Source organism: Caenorhabditis remanei, chromosome II, assembly GCF_010183535.1.
Source record: "Caenorhabditis remanei strain PX506 chromosome II, whole genome shotgun sequence".
Taxonomy (NCBI): Eukaryota; Metazoa; Nematoda; class Chromadorea; order Rhabditida; family Rhabditidae; genus Caenorhabditis; species Caenorhabditis remanei.
Window position 1 is genome coordinate 12,423,919 of NC_071329.1, and position 23,304 is coordinate 12,447,222.

Genomic DNA, 23,304 nt, shown 5'->3' on the forward strand with positions numbered 1-23,304 from the left:
GCAAACGAGGCGATGCGTACAAACAACGCGCGGCCATTCTCCTCCTCTGTGTGTGGCCACAATTATCGATCCACACTACACTCAGTATAGACGCCAGTTTCAAAATGTATTTTTTCAAAATTATTGATTTTTTCGAATTTTTTCCAAAATCCTACCACAACTTCAATTGCTGAATTTGAACCGTTTAGTATGACCAATTTACTTGCTTCGTATCATTATTCTGTCCAGATTGATTTGTACATATAGGCAGATTCAGCTCTGCACCAAAACTGAGAATATCTGATAAAATTCAACTTGCCACCTTCAATAACTCATGAACCATCTCGGCTCTCATATCTTATCGTATCTTATTATCTTAATGTTTCCATCTATTCAAGTTGTGACTCTTTCAGACCTCACAATCATTTTTCGGAACATTGTAATAATTTGGAAAATATTCGAAAGGTGTAAATCAAAATGGAATCGTCACGAACGTCTACGTTAACAAATGGGTGAGTTGATTATTTTCTCGAAGCAAATTGGTTGCTGTTCTTCTGAAGTAGAAGAGTAGGACTCAACAAATTTGAACTTTCAGATCAGAGAAATCCAGGAGGAGGAACACGGATTATTTGCAAATCGATCCTTCCAGCACGTTTATCAATAATACGAGTCGTGGATTCGCAGAAGAGCTACCCGAAAACTTTCTCGACACAATCAGCCCTCATCCTGTGACCCCATCAGCCAGCTCTTCTTCTGAAGAATCTGCTTCTGTTGCCGATGATATTCCAGCATCTTCATCGGCACCTCAGCTTGCTTCTTTAGCTCCAATGAGCTTAAATACAGATCAGCCAAGCAGCAGTTTCGCAAATGTTGATCTTCTCTCTTCTCCGTATGAGCATATTAAAAATGAGCCAGAGTAAGTCAATCCGTAAATTGTGAATAGTTTCTAATCTGAATTTTTATTCAGAGAATATTACAGATTTTCTGGAAGTTCAGCACTTTTGTCACCTTTACAAGTTGACCCCCGGCGTCGAGAATCTCATGATTTCAATACTTCTCCCTACATTAAGGTTTGTTTTTGTCTTTCCAATAACTGTTCCAATTAACATATTTCTAGGAAGAAGAAGATCTCGATAGTAGCCACCTACTTATGGCTGGTATTCGTCCGGATACACCTCCAAATGACAGAGATCTGAGTGATATGTCAATGTTAAATGAAGATCATCACAATGGTCCTATGATAGGAAGTCCATCACCCCATAGTTCATTTGGTTCTGATCCCACTCCGATGATACAACGCCAATTGATTAAAAACGAGGATGACGTGTCATCTGGATATGTAAAACAGAGGCCTCCGCCGTATATAAAACCGAGGAACGGAATGAGAATGGAATTCGAAAAGACTCCTTATCAGAGAAGTGAGTATGCTTTTGTCCTTTTTTATTTACGTTGGCCCTGTTCCTGTTTTTAGCTCACACTCCCCTCCACCATATTAATTTTTATCGTTTCCTACCCTTTTGTTCACTAATTGTACTTACCCATCTCTTTTAGATTCTCGGAAACAAAAAAAACCTCTAGGTTTGCTCAACCAGTCGTCTACATCTTCTATCAACCCACCGGCTATTTCGTCTTCGAACATTCCAACGCCACCTTCTGCTCATGTTCAACCAACACGTCGGATATATTCAACTCAAGATTCCAATGATCCTTTAAATGCTGAAATTGGAGAAGACATCTACATCGACACGAAAGATTTGTGCAAGAGAATAGCCTTCGAATTGAAGAATCATTCGATTCCTCAAGCGATATTTGCCGAAAGAATACTGTGTCGCAGTCAAGGAACTCTATCAGATTTACTTCGTAATCCGAAACCATGGAATAAATTAAAATCAGGACGTGAGACGTTCCGTCGAATGTATAATTGGGTCGCTCAACCATTGGCCACGAGGCTTGCTATACTCGATATGAAAACCGAGGAAGTTAACCGAGCATCTGGAATGTCTCCACCGACTCCAGCACAAAATGTGCGCACTCATAGGTTTGTAATTCTATTCGACATACGTAGTTCACAATTTTAATTGTTTCAGAAGAAGTGTATCCGATCACGATGGACCAGTTTCAAAACGTCCTCGTCTCGTTTTCACTGACATACAAAAGCGTACACTTCAAGCAATTTTCAAAGAGACACAACGTCCATCTCGTGAAATGCAGCAAACAATTGCTGAACATCTTCGCCTCGATCTATCGACTGTTGCCAACTTTTTCATGAATGCGCGCCGTCGTAGTCGTCTTGGCGGTAACATTGATGAGCCGACGCCTTATCAACAGGTGAATTTGGATTTTTCTGGTTATAGTTCTGATGAATTTAACGGAATGATCGAATGACACTTTGCCTGTGAAACCGCACTCAATCTCTTCCCATTCTGTTATCATGACACACCATCTCACTTATGTTAAGTTTCGTGTAATATGTTTTATTCCTTCCCTAATGTTCTCAAATAATAATAATCTCATCGTATCATCGAATTTCCCTCTCTCGTCATAATAAATGCTTGTTTCGTGATTATTAGTTCTATTGTGTTTGTGTGAGACTGGTGATATTAGTGTATAGAATTGGGACATCCTCTGCACTGTTTTCGCACTGCTACTAATTTTGCTTGCTCTTCCTTTTGTGAAATACATCTCCGAATCACCGAAAACTATGGTTTCTCAGGTGCGGAACATCACACCTCCTCCTGGTACTGATGGGAATCCGTTAATGAACGGAGAAGATCATGTGCCTCTTCTGAACACTGTAGTGAGTTTATTTCATCGGAAAACTTAAGAGAATGCAGAATATATCAAGTAGTTTGCTGTCTGTTCACTAGACATCATCATTCAGCTCCAATCGCTAAAAACAAGAAATGATCAAATTTTATCATTAAAACCAAACAATTTCAGATGGCACAAATGTACAAAGAAGATAACATGGCAGCGAACAATCACTCAGCTGACCAACAAGAAATGATCGATCATGGATTCGGGGAAGTTGCTGGTCCCAGTTCAAGCCATAACAATGTTGGAAACTCGATGCAAAACGGTCATTCACGTGGTGACGAAGAGGAAGACGATGATTTGGACGAGTTGAACGATGATGAGTTGGCATACGAAGAAGACGTGGAGATTGGAGATGAAGAGGACGATGATGAAATTGCAGCAAATGGTGACATGCTTCCGGTTCCGAAGGACGAAGAAGAAGAAGGAGATGATAAAGCAGTTATCAAAGAAGAAGTCCCAGACGATGGGGAGTATGGGGCTGCCAAGTTGGCAGCTGACTAGTCAAACTCTTTTTCTGTGATACATGTTTAGCCTGTCCCGTTTTATCTGTACAGTTTATATATCTTGGAGTATCATTTATATCATTCTGTGCGATTATTACACCTTTTCAGAAACTTTGTCAGATTGATCAAAATGAAACCTATATAACCGTCAAGTATCCATTTTTCCTATTTTCTCTCACTCACATTCCCACCTTCATCATTCAACCAATCGGCATTTGATGTTTAAATACTTCGTCACTTTTCTTGAATATATTCCTCAATTTCTAATAATCTTTGTAATTCATCTATTGTTTTTCAATGAATTACACTTTTCTCCTGCAAAAATGTTTTATAAGTTGTAATAACTCCCGTATTTTTGTGCCTTCCTCCCCCCCCCCCCCCCCTACCTGACCCCCGTCCTCCAATTTTCAGTGTCTTACCGTACATCGTATTCCGTTTTTTCCTCTTTTTGTATTATGTATACTGCCCTGCGCATCTCTCTTATACCGCACTCATCACTTTTTGCATTTCCTTTAATTCATCCTTTTTAACTATTAGATATGCAGGTCTTCTCACTTTTTCTCTTTTCCGGTAGATATGGTTTTATTACTCTCATTATCCCAATACTCTCGGAATGTTTTTAGTATTGGAACTCGCCGGCAGGTCCGTGCTCTTCCTTCTCACTCTTTTCTGGAGGGTAACCTCATTTTTCCTCAAATTAAATTTATCACCGACATTATTTAAAAATTAATAAATTTATTGAAACTTTGAAGAAAAAAAACAATGAAAAAAGAAGTCGGTTTTGTTACAAGATCATAAAAATTGATACAAAGAAGTAAATGAGTCTAGGAGATCTAAGTTTAAAAGAAAATGAGTGCAAGTAGAGGCTGATATCGAATGAAATGTTTAGAACATGCAAGGAATGATATGAAAATTTTTTCATGAAAATACATTAGATCAGTATAAAAGGGGCGATCTTAGAGACCAGGTTCTGGACTAGGACTGGGGCTTTGAGAATTATCTCGTTGTTCTTGTTCTCTGTGAGCTCTTGCTCTTTCTTCACGTAGAGCCATCGCTTCAGCAGGAATTGGAATAGATGGCTGACCAGGTGGAGGAACATAATTGAAATCCTCAGGTGGCGCAACCCTACGGTAGTGCCAATCGAAGGGACGAGGAGGCATCGCGATGTTCGGAGGTAAACGGCCGTCATTGTAAGTCCAATAGACATCCTCGCAGTAAGAAATCATTGCTCGACCGTAATGATCTGGATATTGATGCCTACGAGGATGAGGTGGAAGGGACGGATCATCATTCTGTTGTATGCATTCTTGAAGATTCGGTGGCTCAGTTCTTGGATCTCTCGGTATTGTTCTGTCTATTACTGGAGGCATCTCGTGTGGACGGGGCGCCCGTTGAACAAGTACATGAGTGGGAGGAGGAACAGGATTTGCTGGAATCTCTCTTGGAGGATCTGCCGGAACGATATCAGTCGAAATTCTCTCTTCATTTCTTTGATAACGATGACTCGGGCCGGCGACATTCGGATCATCGAAATTGGGTGCTCTTCTTTGTGCCGATTCCACCTGATGAACTTTCTCTTTGGCCTCTTTTTCTGCTGCATCTTTTTGCACCTTTTCAATCATGTGCAACATGTTTTCTTCATGATATTTGATTTCCTCCTCTGGAGCAGGATCACTCTCTACGTCCTCTACCGATGATTCTGATGAATAGTCATCTTGATCTTCTAACTCAGAATTGATTTCATGTGTGCGCATAGCGTCACTTGAGATTCCAATGAATGGGCCATTGATTATCTGAAAATTTAATATCTGTAAGAAAGCTGGAATCTTGAAAAAATGTATGTTACCTGATCTGACCGTGTTGTGAGGTCAACGGGGATTCCACCAAGAACAAAATGCCAAGGCAAGATAGCAAGACGATGAGCGGCTTCTTCTTGTGATACATTATTCGCATTCTGCAAAAAATTGATTCCTGATTCAATAAATCCAAATCGACACTTACACTTGTTCCTGGTTCATCTTCTTTCTTTTCTGGATCAGTTTCATTGTTTGTTTGTTTGGCCCTCTTTTTCGCTGGAGGCGGCGCATAGAATTTGGACATATTCGTAGGCCGTATGTGGAAGTCGTTCATTGGAATCGGAATATCATACTTCGGTGGGATCAGTTTCTGAGCCATATGACACACTTGCCCGGCAGTCGTCCCGTTGCCCAATTCGAATTCGTTGTCGAGAAAATTACGAACCTGAATGACGGAACATAGAGGTGGAATCGAGATGTGAAGATAGGAATATGAAGAAGAAAAAGGATTTGGTAACAGACAAAAAAGGGGAATAATCCCCGATTAGAACACGTCTACAGACTTATAAAAGTGTAAGAACGGGAAGCCAAAAAGAACTTACTTCTCGTTCGAACATTTGGTTTGTTGCTACGAGAACGGCGATGGAATTTCCAAATGCGACGAGTTGAACCACGATGAGAATTACAGTAGGCCAGAAGAACGTTTGGAATTCTGGAACCACGCCAGCAACGACAGCGATAATGAGAGATGCTGAAAAAATATTGAGTTAATTTAAAAAAAATTAGAATCAATTCAAACCAAATTGGTTTCATTACTTCATAATCTACTTTGGAAGTTATAGCTCAGTCAAGATTCAATTCAACTGGTTGGTTTCAAGAAAAGTAATGATTGATCTTCAAGTCAGTTTCCTAAACTCCATCGTTCTTTTTTCTCTTTTTGCTCACAGCTCCTAATCACCATCAATTCATTTTCCCCTCGTCTTTAGTTCTCTTTTCCCCCATTCTCTTTGTCTCGTCTCATGAATACGAAACATTCTTTCCGAGAAAAAAAGAGAAGGGCCACCGTGTTCAGACACTAGAACTACGACGAAGAAAACCGACGGAAAAGGCGGAGCATTGAGGAATGAAAGGAAAGAAAAAAAGAATCCGGGGAGTGGTTGTGACAGCCACCGAGTTTCTAAGGATTTGGCTTACCCACTAGTTCTGATGTACTTTTAGAGAAAAAAAGGAGAAATAATTACGGCATACGGACTATCGAATTAAAGCGAAAATGGTAGGCATTTGGATTTTGGACTATTATAGAAAAGGTGCTGAAGCAACTCGTTAAAAATAGTTTTTTGTTGAAGAAAAGAAAAATCTTACTTCACAAAGGTATAACGAGCATATTCTCGAGAATATGATTTAGTGTCCAAATTGAGATCTCACATTCGGAATTATCGGGTTACTGTAGCTATCTTGATCTATTTAATCGAATATACAATAAACCGTTTACCGATATAGAGCGAGAGGAGCAATGCCAAAGAATGACAACTAAACGACAGAACACAGATGGGCGGGGCTTGAAAGAAGGCCTTGGGTGAATCTAGAGAGAATGAATACAATCAATAATTTTGAGATACAGAGTTAACAAAGGAAACCCGAGATAGCTCCTAGGAAGATACACAGATGACCTTCATTGATTGAATATGAGCCATGCATTATTATACAACTTCGATGTTATTCACATATGTTGCCTACTATCAAGATGAAGTAGCGTGCTGCTCATTAGGAGAAATCCAAGTCTCATAAATTCAGAAACACGTGTTTACTTCAAGAAGCAACAATTCTTGTATTATCGAAAACAAGAACAGTTATTCATCGAAACCCTTTAAGAGACAAAAAGTGATATATGAAGCAGTTTCCGTTAGAGAGAACCACAGCTGCAGCTTTTTCTCTGTCCTTTCTTTTTCTCGCTCTCTTGAGGCCACACACGATGGAAAAAGATTGAGTGAAGAAGAAGACTCGTACATCTACCGTAGTCCTTTTCTTATTTCAAAATTGTCGAAAATGTTCATATTCTCAGAATGAACGAGTGTGAAATTGAGAGTGACTTGAAAAGTAAATGGACAAGGTGGCAAAAGAATAATGAGAGTAAGGGACAGATGCGGGATGGAAATGGAACAAATTGATGAGGCTAAAAGGAAGATGCGCAAAATTTCTTTTGCAAACGTTTTTGACGCCTCGAAGAACTTTGTTCGAGGAGAAAATGGATATTAGAAGATCAAAAATTATGAAGACAAAGTTAATCTTCTAGAAGATATGAAGACCACTATGATTGGTTGGGCCGTATGGTTTTTATCATTTACTTCATGATCTCAGAATTCTCTGTTTCAACCTACCTGCTAATACGATAGCAAAAACTTGGGCTGTGTCAACTGCTTTTGTGAAAGGTGGTCGAATACGTTTTCCAGATGATAGTTCAGGTGTACACCTTGTTTTCAACTTGTACAAAAGACGTCTTCGGAATAAACTCAGTTCATAAAACGGTGCCCATGCGACAAGAAAACCTGAAAGAAAATCGTTGGGTTGCTTGAAAAGGGGAGGAGTCTACCCACCAACAAGAACAGCCGAATCGGTGTAAAGTTGTTGATTGTCAAGGGAAAATAAGGATATAACAGCGGCGATTTCGAGTCGAGATCCGATAACGAAGAATGAGAACTGAAATATAAGATTAGATTTAAGTGAGTCATTTGGGAAGAGCTTACGATAAGAACCGATGAAATCGATGGAGTGATTGAGAATATAACAACGATTAATGCGAAGAAGGCGGAGAGAATTCCAGAGGCAAGCAGTTCGTTGAATACGAATGAGTTCCTGAAATGATAAAAAGTTTATAAAAAGGTGTTGACCATGAAACGTAAGAGTGTTGGAAAAATAAACGAAGGTATTTTCTTTGCAGAGTGTTATATAAACAAATTGATCTATGGGAAACGTCAGAAAACAATCATATTCCATATCGAAGTGACGAAATCAACGCCCCGGTCAGTGCTGTGGGTTACGGTAGCAACGACTTGTTCCGTGTAAGGTATCCCTTCTTAGAAACTAACTTGTTGTTGATTGAACATGTCGATCCCGCCCAGAATACTGTAACCGTTTTTTGCCTTATCACGAGAGAAGATGAAACCTCCAAGATTCTTTACACTTCATCAAACCGTTTTTTTTTCCAGTGATTCTTTTCCCTTTATGATCATTATCGGCAGAGGTCGGAAAAAAAGTGACAGTGATGTAAAGGGAGAGTGAAACAATTGCCATCCTATCTATTTGAAGTTTCTCTCGATCGCTAGCGAGAAAAAAATCATGAACAAAACGAAGACGACGACGACGAAACTTCGTTCCGACGCTTCTCTGAAAGCCCATGGGGAAGTGTGGGAGACGAAGAAGAAGACGAAGAAATACGAAGAAGAAGAAGCCACGGTGATGACGAAGATGAAATTATTTTCTTCGCGTCTATCCTGGAGGCCGCCGTCGCCCAGTGTGAAAAAAGGACACTGAAGAAATAGAAAAAGGGCGGAGCAGCCAAACAAACTCCGAGAGAGAGCGAATGTTTCGATGGAGTTCAAACTTTTCTGACATGGTGGTAAAGTTGTATTGGAAGGGATTGAGAGATCGAAACTGATTCATGAAGAAGTGCGAACTGATACTTATTCCATAGTGAATACTTGATTAATACAATAGAACTGACATTTACAAGGAAAGAGATTAGCAAAAACTGCTTGTGATCAGATTTCGAACATTTTTCCTTTTCAAATCCTTTTTTTTTTGAAATATCAAAGAATTCTGAACACCAGAGTGACGCTATATGCAAACGTGCATTTAATCTGAATTGCAGATTTATAGTAGAAAAAGAACCTCTGGTATTTTGATCTAGAATTCAAATTTCAGTTAGTGACGTCGTTGTCACTCCTGGAATCTAGATTCAAAACCCGAGATTCAGATCTAATCGACCACCGCTGCTGATTCATGAGCATTTACCCATATATTTTCCTTTGACCCAACTGAAGATTTCCGAACAAAAGTCCCCCCGTTTTCTCGTCTCTCTCCGTCCTGTCAATCAATCATTTGTTTCTGTTATCTTCCGTCCTTTCTCTTTCATTTCCATCCTACTTTGTCGTTCTTTTTTCGGTGGTTTTCGTCGTCTTGCCTATTCTCGTGAACTCTTGGGCGCGGCGACGACCGCCCTGGCACTGCATACACGTCTTCATGTGGTCTTCTGAGCAGTTTGCGACTCGGCACGCAGACAAACAAGTCTTAAGTCTTGAAGACTTGAGAAGAGCGGGTGGCGGGCGCGAAGCGAGGGATCTCGATGAGCAGCTTCCGCACACATATAAAAGTACATACGGACTTTTCCGCCGACGGTGACAAGAAATTCACGGTTAATAAGTGTGAGGCCTGAAGAAAAGGGAGCGAGCGCGGGGCGAAGAAAAAAGAGGAAATCGAGTCGGAGCGAGTGAGCAGAAAATTTCAGCATACACAAGAAATGTATGGAAGCGGAAGGAGATACAGGGAGAAAAATGAAAGTGTGTTGTTCAAGTAAAAAGGGGTGGCTAAGGTTAATTAGGAGAGAAAAAAGAATGGAGTGAACTGAATCGAAACGCGCGATCTGAAACTAAATCTAAAGAAGAATCAAGCAATATATCATTTAATTTTTCAAACTGGGAGTCCAAGTATTCTAATTTTGTATGAATTGTAACATGTTTACCACATGTTTGTAAATAATACCATCGGCGTTTCAGGGAGTTAAATGAGCTTATTAGAACCTTCTTCACAAGACCATCTATGCAAAGAATTTCGTTTTATAAGACTGAAACTATTTCATCAAATAAGACAGTCAGATAGACTATCTGAGATGGTGTCATAAGTTTTAACTGTGAGTCTTTGTTTCCAGGAAAAACACCGTCAGGACGATTTGGATATGAGATAAGAGAGGGTTCGAACGCAAGACTTTTAAACCTAACAATGATCCAACAGTTACACAAAATCCCCCATCCAGCCATTTTCGCTTATTACAACATCATCAATACACAAGCTTTTCTTTGATGGTGGGCGAAACGACATGGAGGGAAATTAGCCTCGAAGTAATGTTGCGATTGGAGAACGAATGGTTGTGATAAGAGAACTACATGGAGGTACGTGAAGCGATGGTCGAATTTGAAACAAACATTGGAGAATCATGAAGGAGAAAGACGGAAGACCAATTAGGATGAAAGCAGAACGTTTCGAGAGAAACCGAAATGGGAGTTCTTGTGCCTCCAGTCTTTGAAAATTGAATTAAAAAAGAGTCGAAATTAGATTGTGACTCGGAGACTCACCAGACAGCTGCATTTCCATGATAATACTCGTAGAGGACACCATCCACTATTGGAGATGAAAGAGTTCCTTTGTATTTGGTGAGGAGCGTGTCGATTCTCTGAGAAAATGTGAAAAATTATTATAATTTTCTCAAAAATATATCTACCTGCACAGTATCAATTACTTCTGACTCATTGTTATTCACTTCAATCTGATATCGGAATCGGAACTTAAACGGGCTTGGGATTCCGAACTTCGGAGAAATTCGCGTCAGAGGAGCCATCACAGACCAATTAATTGGTTCTTGATTCATCCATTCCACATAATGATTAGCATCAGAAGTTCGTGATGAATTCTGGAAAAATAGATGATGAAGTTTGAACTTGTATTCTCAACTTTCTCACGGCCTCCCACAGAGGCCCTCTCAAAGTACTGTGCGCAGTGCATTGAGAGGGCCTCCGCTGGAGGCCGTGCTTTCTGTTCTCATCATATAAGCTACCGTAACCATTCACGTTCCAACTGAATCATAGGATAAGTGGAAGACATGTTCCCAAAACACTCGAGTAATTTACTCTTCTAATCCTACTTTTCGCACTTTTTTCGTTTCAAAATCTTCTTTTCTGTTGGTTTACCTTGTAGAAGCGTCCTTCGAACCGATCGAAACCCTTCTTCCAATTTGAAATTGTTTGAAGCGATTGAATAGAATCTTCAAAAAAAAATTAAATAGCCTGGGATATATTTTGAAAAAAATACCGATTTCCGAATTGAACGCATGTAGCTTTTTGTTGATGTTTGTCCAATCTGATGACATATTATTAATGGAGAAACCGAAGTACACCTCGTTGTTCATACTAAAATACAGTTCTTTATAAATGCTCCATATATGGGCAAACTCACTCTTTTTGAAGTGAAGTTCTTTGAATTGGAATGAACATCACAGCAACTGATAGAAGAACGAAGAGGATAGCGGATCCGTACAACAAAATACCTGCCGATTTCAACTTCATCAGCCAAAAGTAGCAACCGAGAGCATCAAAACGAAAATCTCGAACTCTTTGATTTGGATACGCCTGGAAAAAATGATAATGAACACTAAACGGATGATATAGTCAAACCATTATTTTGGAGACATCGTATGAGCTTCGAGACAACTCGTAAAGCCTTCCAGCTGACTCTTTGTGAATCACACAGTCTTTCGATTTGTATAACTTTCTGAAAATTATAAATTATGAAACCTTGAGTTCTACAATTATAATTACTTGTCTTCAACTGATTCCAGATTTCCAGAAAGTAGTCGATCGACTGCTCCATCTGACAAAAACTTTTCCATTTTTTTCTTCTGAACCTTCTGAAACTCTTTTTTTGCTTTGCGCTCTGAATATGTTAAAATTAATTGAAAGTCGAAAATAAGAATTGAATACCTTTCAATAAACTCTTCTCCACTTGACGTTGTTCGATAGTTGTCACAATAAACGAGGGAAGAAGCACAACAAAGATTTTTGGAAGATTAAAATCAACAAAATACCAGTAGCAGCCAGTGATTGGAACGAAAAGTATCGAGATGAACGGCCAATAATTTGGGAGTTGCATGAATGTTTCCGTAGAATATGTGTCGAGAGCAGTCAGATATTTTGATAATTTCGCCAGTGCATATTGAAGTTGTCTTGAATCACAATTTTCACGAAGACTATCAACTGAAACGAGATAATTTTTGAGAGAAACACAGTAATTGTTAAGATTACTTGAAAAAAGTAATGAGAAATTTGATCGACTCGGGAAGTCTTTTGCTCTTTGAATGCAAGTTTCATTACGATCTTTGTACCATGAAACGCGAGTTGTCAAGTAAGTGTTGACGATGGTGAGTAGAATGATATAACCCTGAAAATACTCAAAAGAGTTACGTGGCAAGTTGATAACTAGAACTTACCAATAATTCAGAATTCAATTCGATGTGTCCATCTGATTTACAGAGAATCGAAAACAAAAGTGAAGTCAACGCATCTCGAACCAGAAACATGACAGCGGATCGAAGAGGATTCACTGACCAAGCAAAGAAAGCAAAGAAAATTAACAGAACACAACGAATGAAAAGAATGAAATAAACGACTGAATCCAAATTCGACGAGATTTCTAATTCTGTTTCATTACTTTCTTCCCTTTCAACAACTCGCGTGTCAACTCCAATCTTTAGACTTGATCGGTTCTCATTGAATCTCTTCACTTCTTGACGAATAGCTAATCGGAAATCATCCAACAGTTCCTGAGCTCTCTCAATCGTCCAGATAGATTCGAAGCCATTTACATAATCGGAGTGAAGCTAAAATAGTAATTATAGAGTTTAAAAAAAGCAAAATATTTACCATCGTTGTAAGAATTTGCTCTGGCGTCATCAAACCGATCTCTGCTTTCATTTTATCGAACGGAGCGGTGTTGTTTCCAAAACTTCTAGTTCCATAGAAAAATTCTAATCCTGAGCCTTCAGAATTTTTGAAAATTCCATCACACTGCTGATTTGGATTAAACGGTTTAGAAACTCTTCTGAGCTCTCTTTCCTGGATCCACTCGATAAACTTCGTTTTGTTTTCAACACAATCCAGACCAATTAGGAACTCATCGTCGTCGTCGTATAATCCGAACTGTAGTTACTTAATTTTTCAGTCATCATTGAATCAGTCAATATTCATACCTTTCTTTTCCTTTCATCGAAATCGTGAACTTGTTGCATTGATGTACAAATATCGAAGTAATTATCAACTTCACTCGGTCTTCCCAACTCAGTAAGGTTAGTTTTTGATTCGATGCTCTGAAAAAGCAAGTTAAAGAAAATAATATTAGGCTTAAAAACACTTACTGATAACCATAATTCAATCTTGCTTGATAAATCTTTCTTCGAGAAGCTCGACGTTTGCTTGGATGGTAACTTGAACATAAGGTGAGCCCATTCTTTGATCAGATCAGGACCGTCTGTAAAAATCAAAAATGTGATATAAATGAAAATGAACTTCAAATTAATTACATGTTGACTTGACGTATGGCCTCTCTTCGCTCTCGCCAATCGCGTCTATGTACGAATTTCTCAATTTTCTGTTCAGAAAGTTTGTCACATTGCTAGTATTCCATTTACTCATTTCAGAATGAATTCGATAACCATCATGGTAGCAATTGAGTGGAGTGACAATGAGACAAGGAGAAAGACGTTGAGCTTCGAGAATAAGACGCTGAATGACATAATCTGTTAATTAATGCATTTGTACCGATAGTACTTACTTGTAGATAGTTCGGGAGTTTGTCTATGTTTTCCGGATCGAAAGTTGTCTCGAAAATGGCATTGTGAGGTTTATAGCAAATGTCATTGATGGAAAAATCCCTTTAACATACCATTGTTTGGATGAATTCCAATTTTATTAACTTACTTCCCATGATGCTTAACTTCCATTTTGGCGAGGTTTCTCAGAAGATAACTATGATGAGTTAAATATCGAGTAGAACGTACATCTTCTCCATCTTTCTGCGTATGCTCAATTTTCTGAATAAAAATTATATATGAAGATAAAATTTAAAAAATTAATTACCTCGATAATATACTCCTCATTTGACTTTTTCTCGATGATACGCTGTCCGAACTTTGGAAGTATGCCTCCATATGTTAAAGATGTTGTCGTTTTATTATTCAAAATAGACGAAGACAGCAGTAAACCGAAAGTTACGACGGTGAAGATCACCGCCGCAACGAGAAGTTTGTTGCTCCGCAGACTCATTGGCTCATTTCTCTGAAGTTAGGAGAGTATAAAGTAAGAGAGAATACAACATAAACACAATGAAATGAAGATATAGACCGCGACTGTAACACCGATGCACAGGGATTCATAACGAGAGAATATGAGAAAATATTCATTCTTAAATCGAATAGAAAACAATAACAACAAGTTAGAAAAACAAAGAAATGGTGCCGTAATTCAATTGTTCCGTTTATCTTGTTCTTGACAGTACCCAGTATCCCACATCCAACCAATTAAGAGATTAGTCGTCCCTCCACTCTTCGTCTTCACCGTCCACTATTTCGTTTTGCACTTTGGCTAAATAATCACTATTTTGTATCTTATGAATGGGCGAACACTACTAGCTTCGTTCGTCCGAATTTTATATGGGAAATGAACGAAAAAAAAACCAAATATTGGGGAATCGGGGGTTCATACCTGGATATTTATATGAGACAAACCTTTAGCTGAGACTTTTTGATCCTTCGTGACGATGCAATTGGTAATGTCAGCATTCTCTCCAATTTCAGCTCCTTCACAAATAATACTGTTGGTCACAGAAGCTCTGAAAACGAAATAATAAAATAATGATATAGTCATGAAGTCGGCCGACATAATCAAACAGAAATATCATGAGGTGTTTTTTTTTTCATCCTGTCTCGTAACCATAGAAACGGATGTATCTTCATATTACTAGAGAAACGTACCCATTTCCGATCACGACGCCTTTTGCGATGATGCTTTCTTTCACTTTTGCCTTTTCACCGAGCTGACATTTGTCCGAAATAATAGAACGTTTGATTATCGAATCTTTTCCAATCTGAAAAACGAAGCAAAATCAGTTTCAGCCATTTTAAGAACTCTGATTAGTTACCTGTGCACTCTCTTCAATTCGACTGTCATGAACGAGGATCCGATCGACCTTATGATTAAAAGTTTGTCCGTTTCCTCGATACTCCATGAGCCGAGTAAACGATTTTTGAATCTAAAAATACACGAATTTCCAATTGAAATTTTGGATAAGAGTTCTTACAGCTTTGTTGACTTCAAAGTAAGCACCAAGTGTGTTTGCATGAGCAGTCACGAATCCGTTTTCATGGGGGAGACGATATGCAAGACACTTTACATCGGATTCAGGTTCAAACTGTTTTTCAATCAAATGTGGGATAAAGTCTGCTTTGAACGAAGAAATATGCCTGGAAAAATTTTAAGAAATACGCGAGTGTTGATGTCAAAAACCCACTTTGATTTGTTGAGTTGTTGAAGAGCTTTATGACGAATAGCATACACGTGGCAGTCATTGTACTTAGAAGTCAAACGGATCGATGGAAATGTTTTCAGAGTTTTATCCATAAGAAGTGGAGTGTCGAAGTCGTCATCTCCACAAAGAAAAGCTAGTTGTCCAGTGGATTCAACAATTGCCATCACATCACTGGCTATAAATTCTTAAACTTTAATGCAGAGATTAATCCCGACTTTACCTACCTTTTGGTTTTTTAGACTTCGCTCCTGGCGCAGGAGAGCTCACACAAGTATCGGCAATGAGAGCAACAAGTGTTGAATTCGTAGCACGGAAGAAGTCAACGAGAGGAATGAGACTTGCATCGCTGATGAAATCGCAAGACACGACCAGTGCATCTCTCTGAAAACGTATTTTCAATTTATATAAACGGAAATATGCTAACCGTTATTTTATTATGATGATGTTTTAGTAAATCAGCAGTTCCGTTGTCTTCCTGACTGACTGTTATATACTCTAGATTCGCCGGGTATTTCTCCAAAAGCTTTGACTTTTTGACTTCTTTCTCAAGAACTGGCTGGAACACTTCACGAACGAAGATTTTGATGTCTAAAATATATTAATTACAGAGTTTTAAGAATTTAATTTGAATTTAACCTGTGATTCCTGTTCTCAGAAGTGAGGAGAGTGGATAGAGGAACATTGGAACACCGACAACCGGGAGGAGACATTTTTGAATATGTTGCGTTAAGGCTGGCATGCGTGTACCTCCACCCGAGCAGAGTAGAACTCCTTGCATTTCATGCATTGCTGAAAAATCAATTTTACAGTTTTTTTCAACATTGACTAAACTGGAAAATCGAGATGAAAAATTGTAATTTATTGAAAAACCAGCCTGGCTGCCGCGCCTTCGGCGCTTCATCCGGCTGGCCTCTCCTTATTTACGTGTTCACCTTCTCAGAAATGTGTCAGCGTGGCCGAGTGGTCCAAGGCGGCGGTCTCTGCGCAAAGAGCGCAAGTTCGATTTTGGGCCCGGCCGTCTTTCTTTCTCATTTCTCAAAATTTGCGGACATTGGGACAGATGGACAAACCCCACATGCGTTTTATATATAAGAATGATATTTATTTGAAAATAAACCTGTGTAGATTTACGGGCGTAAACAACGCGCGTGCGTCATTTCGGAGCGTCGTTGTAAGGGGTCAACTGTGTTGTCGACAACATGACATGTCATAATTTAGATGATCTGAACAACTCTTATCTGGAAAGTAGGAAAACCAAAAAATGAGATTGATAATGGTTGAAAAAAAAAGTTTATTTGAAAAATTAAGAATTTATTTTGCCTTAATGTTTCTTCGGTCTTGAAACTATACCAGTTGTGTCAACAAGGATAGTAGTGTTCTATAAAAATAAACACATAAAAGAATATACCAAAAAACTAACTTCGGTGATGTTAAGAGCAGAACATGGTGAACGTATAGTCTCTTTGGTAACATCCAACGACTTTTTCTTGCCATCGTCCACACGGTAATATCCGTAAATCTGAGACAGATACATACAACTAATCGGGATCTAGAGAAACCTAAAAACCTTGTCAGTGGCCAGAATTTTCAAAACACGGCGAATTTCCCTTATCAAATCACCGAGGGACCCTTCTCGAACATATTCCATTGGCATTCCTCCATCATCGTCATCGCATTGGCCAATCTAAATTAATAGTCACATCCCAACTCTCTTATCTCATTCAGATTTCCGTTACTTTCCAGGGCCGCGCGCACGCAGCCCCGTTACGCAAAAATTGAGCTGTTGGCGAATCTCAACTCGAGACTGCCACACAGGTCAGCCCTTCCAAAAGTGCAATGGAAAGGCCTCGCCATGGGGATTCTGCCTTGATGATCACAGAATACCCCCAGCCAGGTAAGTTTATGAGTCGCCGCGAGGAGGGTGTAGTGCTGTCGTGTGTTCCGACATCTCGCGGGTTCCGCCGCTCGCTATGTTTAGTGTGCAGTAGGCGGAGTCACAGAGAAAGGAGGGAGAAGTGAGAAACGAGAACGCAAGCCAGCAAGACTTGCCTTGAGAGAGAATTTCTGTCCAGTCATTGCTTTCAGATCTCCATGTATAACATTCTGAAAATTCCAAAATCAAATGCATAATTCGATATTAAACAAACCGAAACAGAGTCATCTCTCAAAGTCTGCATTGAGAACTTTGCCTGTAGAGTGAACTTTGAGAAGAAACCTTTTCTTTCTGGAAACTGAGCAGCCAGAGCAAGAACACTTTCACATCGATACGGAATTGCACACGTCTTCGCAGGGCACATTGGTGATTTTCCATTCTTTTCGCACTCGTCAAGCATAGTGCCAATACATTGAATACAAACGTCATGATCGCATTCAAATTCTGACGGGAAATTACGAAGAACTTCTCCTTCACAGTTCATTGATCCCATACAAGGTTGACGGGACTAGAAGAGATTAAAGAATTCGAGATTACTTTAACGACCGTACCATATCAGGGGCCTTTTTCTTTTTCGAAGCCTCTTTGATGACACATTTTCCAGGATCACAAAAATCTTTACCATTCGTCCATTTTGGGCCACACTCATCACACATTCTTGCTCCACAACATGGAATCGTAATTGTTTTATCAAAAACCAACGGTTGTTTACACGACCCTTCACATATTAAATCTTCTTCATCCACCATTGATTCAGAACATCCGAGAGCTGGACATGACATCTTTTCTCTGAAATTTCATTGATATTCCTAATTTTTCTGAAACAATTTCTCACTTTCTACTAGCTGCGTCATAACAATGTTGACAAATATCATGATGACATGCAGTTCTCAGAATATCTGCATTTATCATTACCTTTCTCTGACAGTGTTCTCCCTGAAAACTGCCCATTTATTTTCCGAATCTCTCAGAGAATACTCTGACTTCACATGTACTTGTCATGAATTCGGGAGCAGAAAGACTGGAATAACAGTGAGCAACTGGACAGACACGAATTTGTTTCGAAGTTTCTTTCAGACATTTTTTACAGATTGTATGAAGACAGGGAATCAACTGAATAAATCAGATATTGTGTACATCTGAATGACTCACTTGAACTGCTTCTTCACACGCTTTCAATTCATTGCAAATTGAACACCACACCGACATTTTCGGAGAAATTTAAAATGAAAAATGAAATTAGATTCCACGCATTGGATTTTTTTCAATTCTCGCTCTGATTTTACTATCAGCTTTCAGAATGAAATGGAAGCGAAGCTTTATCAGATCACGGTGAACTATATAATAAATTACTGATTGATAGAAATCTGAGTAACAATTGAACTGCGAAGTTACATGAAAAATACAATAAATCTGATGCGCAAATGCAATAATTTAGAGAACAAATGGAACGATAGCCTTGCGGTTCTTTGGGTAGTCTGGGAACTCCTTGAGATAGTTGCGGTGCTTTCCTTGAGCCCAAATGGCCATCTGGGCGAATCCGGCAAGAGTGAAGAGAAGAGCTGAAGTTAAATATTTAAGATAATTTTAAAATAAATTTCACGAATACCAGGGAGAGATTGAACCATGATGGTGAAGAAGATCCATGAAGAAACCTCGTAGGTGTAGTTGGGGCAGGAAACGTAATTGAAGAGAAGGGATAGCGGGTTTCCATCAGGCTTTGGAATACGACGTTCGCGTGTTCCAGCTGGACGGAGGTTACGGAGAAGGATGTGAATCGAAAGATTCCCAAACTCAGAGATCACAAATCCGGCGAGTCCCAAGTACACTTGAAGATCTCCGAAGGCTGGTGGGGTGAAGAGTGGATGGTTAACGAAATAAGCGACGAATGCAGCGAAACCCCAGTAGTATGAGCAGTTCTAAACATTGGACATTGAACAAAAGAGAAGAAAATTGTATTAATTACCTTGACGAGGTTGAACTGTGGCATCGTCGAGTTTCCGAATCTGTGAATGAACTGAGTCTCGAACAGACGTTTAGCGTAGTGGAAACTCCAAGCGAAGAAAGCGATTTGAACCGCTGGATGCATGACAGCGTTGGTAGCTGCTGTAAAGAATTATTTAAAAAGAAAAAGTTGTTATAAAACTACCTTCTCCATAAATGAACGATGGTCGGAGATAGAACAGTGGGTACACAAACAGTGGTCCAGCGTATTCGGCCATGAAAACTGTTTTCCAGGCGATTTGCGGCCCAAGATCTCTCACGTAGAGAACAGCTTTCTGTGAAGAGAGACCGAGATCGGACAGCTTCTGGTCATCAGCCAATGGTTTTCCTTTTGGTTCAACACGAAGAGCTTGACGCTCCTCAGTCAGCTTCAGTTCTGAATAAAAAATTAAGTTAGGTTTTACGAGAATTTGTCCTACTTTTTTGAGCAATACGCTTCTTGATAGCCTTGATCGTTTCGGACCCAGAAATTCCTTCGAGGGTGATGATCAAATTATCCGTACGCTTAGCGTCATAAACTTCCAGAACACCACTCATTCTGCAAAACACAAACGATTTTTTAAATGCAAACGAAATAAATATTTTGAAGAAGCGAAGCTGAAGAATCGCTCGCACGAAGAAGACACATTTTTCGTTATGTTTCTTTTCCTATCTTGTATCAAAAAATGGTGTGATTCTATGCGTTTATTGTCGAGTGAAAGACTGATAAAAAAGGAGAGAAAAGTGTGAATCGAACGAGCGACCATGAACAGATACTTGAAATTAGGTCAATTCTCGAGGAAATATTGATTTTTAACATTCTAACCAGCTCTAAAAACAAAAGAACAACTCCGAATATGATGGTACTAATATTTGTGAACAAGTTCGTCTTGTTGACCGATATTTCCTCTTAAAGACAAAAAGATTCGATAAGAATTGAGTGTTTTTTGGAATAGATTCATTATCAGGTGATTTTCAGAGAACTGCTTCGAAAAACTTGCTCTTCTTCGTTGGAACTCGATGACGAATCCATTGCAGAAACAGGAGATTTTGATATGAATGGAGCCATTGGGTTGAAATATTCACATAGAAACACACGTGGTTTTCACACGTATCTAGGGCAAAAATTGAAAACTGCTCTGATACCTATCGTTGAATTTTTAAGCTTCAGGAAGAGGGATATCACCGAAAATAAGTTTTTAATGCAGAAATACATTTAGATTATGAACATAAGGTGAGCGCCTAAAAGTAAAGTTTATTGATTTGAAAGTTCTGAAATGTATCCAATAGAAAAATATACAGTAGTAGGATCGGTGGAATTTAAAATGGAAATCGAGGAGTACAACCAGGAATTAGCTACAAAACGGGAAAACAATTTAAGATAGTAGGCGGATTTAGAGACGAGACTGTTCGGGAAGTCATTGCGGGGCAGCGAGGGCGATGACTCCACAGGCAGCGCGGGCACCGGCATTTCCGGTCTTCTTCGATTCTTCCGCCTTGTCACCAACGCCTGTTCCTGAAATAAAACTTTGAGAACAAAGTGGAAACTACTCTTTCCCTACCGAGATCATCTTCGCCTGCGTGGACAACCATGGAACGTCCGATGACAGTGTTTTGTCCGTAAAGTGTGATGAGTTTATCTGTAATGTGCACCTTGGCAACTCCATCAGCTCCTGCCTCGACGTTTCCAAGGTCTCCAACGTGACGGACCTCCGACTGAAAAAATAAAATGTTTTAAGAAAAATGTCATTTTTTCATACATTTGGTCCTCCGTGAGTCTTTCCGAATGGATTGAAGTGTGGTCCAGCAGAAAGGCATCCGTTGGTCGAGTCTCCGTATTGGTGCACGTGGAATCCGTGAAGGCCTGGGGAGAGTCCTTTGATCTCTCCTTCGATCACTGCTGGTTCGCTCTCGGACTTCTAAAGATTTGAAAATAGATAACTTTTCATGTCTTGCGAAAATAGGTTACCTGGGTGATCCAGATAGTTCCGGACACGACATCTCCACGGAGAACTGCAACGGCGCGGTTAGACATTTTTTGAGCGGCTTCGACCTGTAAAATAAGCATATAAAAATATAAATCATGTTAAATGTAACATTGCCACGGCCATGTACAAGATGAAAAACAGAATGAGAACAGTCAGTTGGAGAGAAAATGGCAAGAAGTAGTAAACAAGAGGAGTAGATTGCGAGAGACGAAGTAGGCAACACCGCGTGTGCGCTCTCCGCCTCCCGACTGCGAATTTGTGTAGCCTCGCCTCTACTCTTTGTGGTTTCTGATGAAGATGATGACAATTCGATAAAAAATCACAAAAGCCACCCATACATCACTCTCGTAAGCTAGGTTTCACTAAAGTTACGAAATAGTATAGCACTAACCTGAGGAAAAATTGCGGATGATACTTGAGAGAGAAGGTTCAGAAACATGATGATCTAAAAAAATGTGCATAATGCGAAGTTTAGAATATAGAAACGTGTTTATAAAATTGTTCAGATGAGAATTGTAAGAAGACACGTGAAAAATGTTAGCACTTGCGCAGCTTGGTTATCACGTACTTTTCTAACCTTCTACATTAGCGAAACAATGATTTTTAGTGAAGTTTACTTATGGCACTGACTAGGGAAGGCCTCGGGGTGACCGTGGAGTTATGGGACGTTAGCTATATCGTTGGAAAGCTGGGAAAACGCTGATTCCAAATATATATTCAGTTTTTGCCCTCGAGTTCTGGTTTTCGAGAAAAACGAGGTCAAAGTAAGAAAAATGACTAATTATTGCCTTTCTAACACGCAAAAATTTTTTTACAATTTTTTTCCAATTTTCACGTGTTAAAAAGGCAATAATTTGTCATTTTTCCAAACGTTGACCTCGTTTTTCTCGAATACCAGGCCTTGAGGGCAAAAACTGAATATATATTTGGAATCAGCGTTTTCCCAGCTTTCCAACGATATAGCTAACGTCCCATAACTCCACGGTCACCCCGAGGCCTTCCCTAGTGAGCGGCACCAATCAAAAGTTGAAAATTAAAGCTTGTTTCAGAGTTTATGAATGATCTCTCGAAGAAATGTCGGCTTCCGATGGAGAAATCCATACTTGCAACGGGCCGGGCCGGGCCGATTTGAGAATTTTCACCGGCCCGGCCCGGCCCGGCCCGGTCGGCCCGGGTCACAGTACAAAAATTTGAAAATTTGAATTTTTTTGAAAATTTTTTGTTTTTTTCGCAAAATAGTCGAATTTTCGACTATGTTTTTACATATCGATAAAACTCAAGTTTACATAGGATTTTTGACTATTTTTGACGAAAATTTCAAAAAATTTCGAAAAATTTTGTGAAAAAATTGTGCTCATTTTTTGACTCCGGGCCGACCGGGCCGGGCCGGGCCGGCAACTTTCTCTACCGGCCCGGCCCGGGCCGACGGGCCGATATTTTGCAAGTCTGGAGAAAGAAAAGTGAGAAAATAACTGAAAAATAAAGGGAAAAACAAGTAAACAAAACGCTGTGTATACACCCGATTTGACGAGCAATGCTCGTAAAATGTTGGGTTTCTTTTCAGGAAGTCGAGTTTGTGTTGTTTCAGAAAGCGTCTAACTCGGAAAGTTCGAATGGAAAAAGAGATAAAATTAATGAAGTTCGAAGTTCTATGATTGAACAATCAAGAAATTATTTATATGATGAACGAAATGAGTGATCCACCTTGAACGTGAATTCATGATGAAGCGACAGTCGGTGACAATTGAACAAAACAGAAAATGGACATTAGTTAGTGAAAGAGAAAAAAGTTAATATAAAAAATCAAGCTAAAAAGCATTGGACTTCTTCTATCTTCCCAAAAATAAACTTCCGTGCAATTTGTGGCTTCAGACAGTAAAAATTTGGAATAACTGAAAACGTTGATATGTTGATTTTTCAAGGAAGTTTTATGAACTATTGAAGGTTCAAAACACAAA

At 39.3% G+C, this 23,304-nt stretch overlaps 7 protein-coding genes across 7 annotated transcripts; 1 reads left to right on the forward strand and 6 right to left on the reverse strand.

Moving 5' to 3' along the window:
- Positions 1–456: 456 nt before the first annotated feature.
- On the forward strand, positions 457–3,297 carry GCK72_006386 (uncharacterized protein; the record flags this gene model as incomplete). The annotated part of the gene is made up of 8 exons (XM_053725605.1): positions 457–491; positions 575–895; positions 947–1,049; positions 1,097–1,397; positions 1,531–2,017; positions 2,067–2,307; positions 2,693–2,776; positions 2,920–3,297. The coding sequence occupies 8 exons, from the start codon at positions 457–459 to the stop codon at positions 3,295–3,297; spliced, it is 1,950 nt and encodes a 649-aa protein (XP_053589799.1).
- Positions 3,060–3,725, reverse strand: GCK72_006387 (uncharacterized protein; the record flags this gene model as incomplete). The annotated part of the gene is made up of 2 exons (XM_053725606.1): positions 3,060–3,289; positions 3,686–3,725. The coding sequence occupies 2 exons, from the start codon at positions 3,723–3,725 to the stop codon at positions 3,060–3,062; spliced, it is 270 nt and encodes an 89-aa protein (XP_053589800.1).
- Positions 3,726–4,255: 530 nt separating this feature from the next.
- Positions 4,256–14,181, reverse strand: GCK72_006388 (uncharacterized protein; the record flags this gene model as incomplete). The annotated part of the gene is made up of 24 exons (XM_053725607.1): positions 4,256–5,092; positions 5,146–5,253; positions 5,301–5,540; positions 5,698–5,846; positions 7,474–7,641; positions 7,690–7,792; positions 7,840–7,948; positions 10,444–10,541; positions 10,590–10,778; positions 11,056–11,129; positions 11,177–11,274; positions 11,321–11,493; positions 11,539–11,635; positions 11,683–11,797; positions 11,845–12,117; positions 12,166–12,301; positions 12,351–12,740; positions 12,784–13,059; positions 13,110–13,226; positions 13,275–13,387; positions 13,440–13,641; positions 13,691–13,790; positions 13,837–13,949; positions 13,996–14,181. The coding sequence occupies 24 exons, from the start codon at positions 14,179–14,181 to the stop codon at positions 4,256–4,258; spliced, it is 4,464 nt and encodes a 1,487-aa protein (XP_053589801.1).
- A 262-nt stretch (positions 14,182–14,443) lies between these two features.
- On the reverse strand, positions 14,444–16,229 carry GCK72_006389 (uncharacterized protein; the record flags this gene model as incomplete). Its single annotated transcript, XM_003113381.2, has 9 exons — positions 14,444–14,499; positions 14,643–14,746; positions 14,889–15,001; positions 15,056–15,166; positions 15,215–15,377; positions 15,425–15,617; positions 15,667–15,823; positions 15,867–16,030; positions 16,079–16,229. The coding sequence occupies 9 exons, from the start codon at positions 16,227–16,229 to the stop codon at positions 14,444–14,446; spliced, it is 1,212 nt and encodes a 403-aa protein (XP_003113429.2).
- Positions 16,230–16,763: 534 nt separating this feature from the next.
- GCK72_006390 (uncharacterized protein) lies at positions 16,764–18,287 on the reverse strand (the record flags this gene model as incomplete). Its single annotated transcript, XM_003113512.2, has 7 exons — positions 16,764–16,820; positions 16,863–16,961; positions 17,010–17,126; positions 17,492–17,545; positions 17,590–17,883; positions 17,927–18,164; positions 18,211–18,287. 7 exons carry the CDS (start codon positions 18,285–18,287, stop codon positions 16,764–16,766), a joined length of 936 nt encoding a protein of 311 aa, XP_003113560.2.
- A 522-nt stretch (positions 18,288–18,809) lies between these two features.
- GCK72_006391 (uncharacterized protein) lies at positions 18,810–19,916 on the reverse strand (the record flags this gene model as incomplete). The annotated part of the gene is made up of 5 exons (XM_003113759.2): positions 18,810–18,937; positions 18,985–19,294; positions 19,342–19,481; positions 19,525–19,755; positions 19,799–19,916. The coding sequence occupies 5 exons, from the start codon at positions 19,914–19,916 to the stop codon at positions 18,810–18,812; spliced, it is 927 nt and encodes a 308-aa protein (XP_003113807.2).
- Positions 19,917–20,776: 860 nt separating this feature from the next.
- GCK72_006392 (uncharacterized protein) lies at positions 20,777–21,785 on the reverse strand (the record flags this gene model as incomplete). Its single annotated transcript, XM_003113432.2, has 5 exons — positions 20,777–20,874; positions 20,921–21,074; positions 21,119–21,277; positions 21,328–21,411; positions 21,738–21,785. 5 exons carry the CDS (start codon positions 21,783–21,785, stop codon positions 20,777–20,779), a joined length of 543 nt encoding a protein of 180 aa, XP_003113480.2.
- Positions 21,786–23,304: the final 1,519 nt, after the last annotated feature.